At 60.9% G+C, this 3,591-nt stretch overlaps 1 protein-coding gene across 1 annotated transcript in view; it reads left to right on the top strand.

The window, feature by feature from the left end:
- Nucleotides 1-3,591, top strand: part of VOLCADRAFT_108172 (uncharacterized protein) — a gene marked incomplete at its 3' end in the record, with an annotated part of 11,250 nt that overhangs the window by 3,148 nt on the left and 4,511 nt on the right. The window contains exons 4-8 of the mRNA XM_002958502.1: nt 87-101; nt 266-699; nt 1,221-2,125; nt 2,427-2,450; nt 3,018-3,371. Coding sequence (XP_002958548.1) covers nt 87-101; nt 266-699; nt 1,221-2,125; nt 2,427-2,450; nt 3,018-3,371 — 1,732 coding nt within the window. The remainder of the gene's footprint in view (nt 1-86; nt 102-265; nt 700-1,220; nt 2,126-2,426; nt 2,451-3,017; nt 3,372-3,591) is intronic.

Below are 3,591 nucleotides of genomic sequence, written 5' to 3'. Positions count from 1 at the left end.
TTATGAGGAGGCGGGAGTGTTGTTTTAGGTTTTGCTTTGGACTTTCCCTCCGTAAGTCCCTGGTGGCTTGTTCACCTCCCACACAGCCAAGGGACTAAGAGGTGTGCTTTGGCAGGGACTCATGGCGGATGGAGGACTATCTGCACTTCATGCTGGTGTTCTCATCCCACATCTTCATGGGCATTTTGCCCAAGCTGGAAGAGAGGATGTGGGCCCACCTGGACGCCGCTGTAATGCATTACTTCACTCCGTGTCAGTATCGCAGCCACAAGGCGTTTGTGGAGGCAGCAGCAAAGGCTCGGCAGCACCTGCTTGAATTTGCCACTGTGGCTGAGGAGGATGAATTTCCGCTGGGAACTTTCGGTCTGTGTCCTTGGAAAGTTGTCCATCAGCGCTGCTGGTACATCCTTGACTTGGGTGGGAAGAGTAGAATATTGCAGTGGCTGTGGTTACGACCGAGTGGCCTCATTACGACCGACTCGGCTGTCAACCCCGGACCCCACAGAGCGAGGAGTCGCTTGGAACCCCAAGTCCTTGCGCAGCAGACGCCTGGCAGTGGGGCAGTAATCGCTGCCGCACGGGATGACAGGCTGGCCGAGGCCGTGGGGTCATCTGTCTCCACCATGGATTCCTCCTACACTGCTGAGGCTAGCGTCAGCAGCGAGCTCTCACCCTCGGGAATCGTCACAACAAGCCCTGGTAAGGACTCCTCGGGCCACAGGGTGGTTTCGGAGCTGCCACTTGAGAACTCCAGGGCATTAACATGGCAGGCTTCTGGGTACGCGGGATCCATATCCTCCTCGGGACGCGGCGTTACACACGCCAGGGCTTCTACTCCAAAGGCCTTTAAGGCCTGGCACTTAAAGGCGTCGCGTCCAAGGAGGACATGAAATCCGTGCGCGAGCAAGAGGGGGGATATGAGTTGGGCGAGCTGGATGAGTGAGGGATGCATCTGGGTTGGCTCTCGTCAAGGCTGAGCTAACCCCTTGCCGTCTTATGCGCCGGCTTTTGCTTTTTTGATTATCTCTGGTTGGATTAGGAACACGGGGCCGGCTATTTCGCTGACGTGGTTTTCTTCTTTGCTTGTCCCTCTCTTACGAATCGCGCATCTTGGGGAAACCCCTGCGGTTCTGCTGTCTGTCCTTACTCGAATGCCCTGCTCGCTGCTGGTGGCGCTACCGGAGACGGCCGTAAGTCTATGGTGGTTCCCTCGCTTGCAGGCATGCCTCATGGTGTGCAGCTGCCCTACACAATTTCTGAGGCGCTGCCGCCCATCTCACCACCGGCGCCACAGCAGCAGCAGCTGCCTTTCGCCGCTCACCACACAATGTCGCCCCCGCAGCAGCAGTACCAGCCCCAACCTCAACACCAGCCCCAATATCAACACCAGTACCAACTCCAGCAGCATCAACATCCACTCCAGCCTCAACACCAGCAGCTCACAACTTTGCAAGCTAGTACTTTGCCGCCGCAGCAGCAGCCCCAACAGCCACAAGCGTGGCATACCTCCCTAGGGCCGATTCTGACGACTCAGGAGCCTATGGCCAGGGCGCAGGTAGCGGCGATGGCGGCTGGCGGCCCCGGGCCCGGCCCTTCCGGTCCTGGCAACAGCACGGGACGCAGCAGGGAGAGCAGCGCTTCCATGTGGGCTCCACCGCTGCCAATAGCAGTTGGGGGAGTTGCAAGCGGTCACGGTGCCATGCGTGCGTACGGCATGCACTCCGACGGTGCAGCGGCAGCGGTCGCCAACGCCGCCGTCGCCGTCGCTGGGCCCCATGCTGCTGCTGTGAACATGCCCGTTGGGCCAGGCTTGCATTCGGGCGGCTCACGAGGTTCGCGTGGACATTCCCGCCATGCGTCGTACGACAGCATTGACGTAAACTCGAGGGACGGTGACGGCGTCAGCCAACGCGGTAACAGCGGGGGTGTCGGCGGCGGTGCTGCCGTGGACGCACGTGCAACACCGTTTGTGTTGTATGGCGGCGGTGCCGCAGCCACCGCGCCGCCGCCACCGGCGCCGCTGCAGCGGATTGCCGCCGACCCAACCTCTGACTTGTTGCAGCAGAATTTGCAGCTCCAAAGGGAGTTGGAGCTCTTAAGACAGCAAGTGGCGCTATTCACTCAAGTGACGGGGCTGGCCCCCGCCGCTCTTGCGGCTGCCGGCATGTCGCCGACAAACACCCACGCCTACTCTGCACAGCATCCCACCATGCTAGCGCCGCCTCCGCAGCCTCAGCCGGCCCCACCCTCGACCCTGCAGCAGCAGCTGTCGCCGCCGGCGCAGCAGCAGCAGCAGCAGCAGCAGCAACATCAACAACAACAAATCTCAGCTGTCGCTATGGCCGGTGTTGGCGGCGGCGCTGGCAGCTTGCTGCCACATCCAGGCAGTGTTGCACCGCAGGCTGCCGCACTCTTCCGTAACGCAGCCGTCAGTCACGGGGCGGGTAGCGGTGGGCAGGCCGCGTTCGTACACACGGCGTCGCAGCAGCAGCAACAGCAGCAGCAACAGCAGCATGCGATGCTTTCCCACGCCCACAGCACTTGCATGGGGCCCACAGCAACTGGAGGAGTGTCTGTGTCTCTGTCAGCCCATGGCTTCACGGCGGGAGGGCACGCGAACCTATGGGCCGAGGCGGCGTCGGGCTCGAACAGCACGTCAGATAGACAGCAGGTTGTTCGGATGGGTTTCTTCGGGTCTGACCACTTGTTTGACCTACGTTACAAGAAGTGGTAATTTCGCATTCACGGCATTCGTTAGGGCGCAGGCGGGTAGGTCTGATGCTGAAATCGTCTTCCCGCTGTTCAGCGGCCGCGTGTGAACTGTACCGTTCAGCGCCCCGCCAGGGGGTCCGTAGCGCCGACAGGAGCGCAATTAATACCGTTTTTTGTCCGTTCGGCGTCCGCGTTCCCCGCTGAAGCTGCCTTCGTTGCACAGAAGCCGCCGTGCTTCATGTAGCTCACCCGTCCTATTTGACCCTATCTAACCCTTTTATCTAAACCGTGGGTGGCCACTTCAGGGGAGTCTTGCGGCTGTGGCAGGGCCAGGGGCTCCTCCAGGGCCCATGTCAGCGCCGCCGTCGTCCAATCGCCACAAGCGGTCTGCTTCGATTGACGTGTCCTCCCTGATTGCGACGCGGGACGGCATAGGGCCCGCGAAGGACTACCTGGCGCCGGCGGCCTCACAGTCGCCGGCGGCTGCCAGCCATGCGCCTCAGGGCCACCTGTCGCCAGAACGTCGGTCGCCCCTGGCGCGAGATGGCGGCACAGGCACCGGCACTGGCACTGGCAATTTCATGATGGGACATAAGACCGCACCGCCGGCGTTGGAGGCCTTGCGCCAGAATCACCCCGGCATGTCGTTGGCCCAAGCGGTGAGAGACTATGGTGTGGTGGATGGATGTCGTTCATGAGAGGAAAGATGACTTCCAAACCCCCGAAATTGAAAACTAAGGATTAGTCAAGGAGTCGAGCGCGTGGTGGCAGGGTGTGGCATTGCTAAAATGTTATTGCGCTCTGTGTTACCACAAAAGCTGGGGGATTGAGGAATATTCCCGCGTTTCAATTCCGACGTGGCTGCCTTCCGTCTGCGTG

Source organism: Volvox carteri, assembly GCF_000143455.1.
Source record: "Volvox carteri f. nagariensis unplaced genomic scaffold VOLCAscaffold_96, whole genome shotgun sequence".
Lineage (NCBI taxonomy): Eukaryota > Viridiplantae > Chlorophyta > Chlorophyceae > Chlamydomonadales > Volvocaceae > Volvox > Volvox carteri.
The sequence above is the reverse complement of the archived record's forward strand: the minus strand, read 5'-3'. Positions and strand labels throughout refer to the sequence as shown.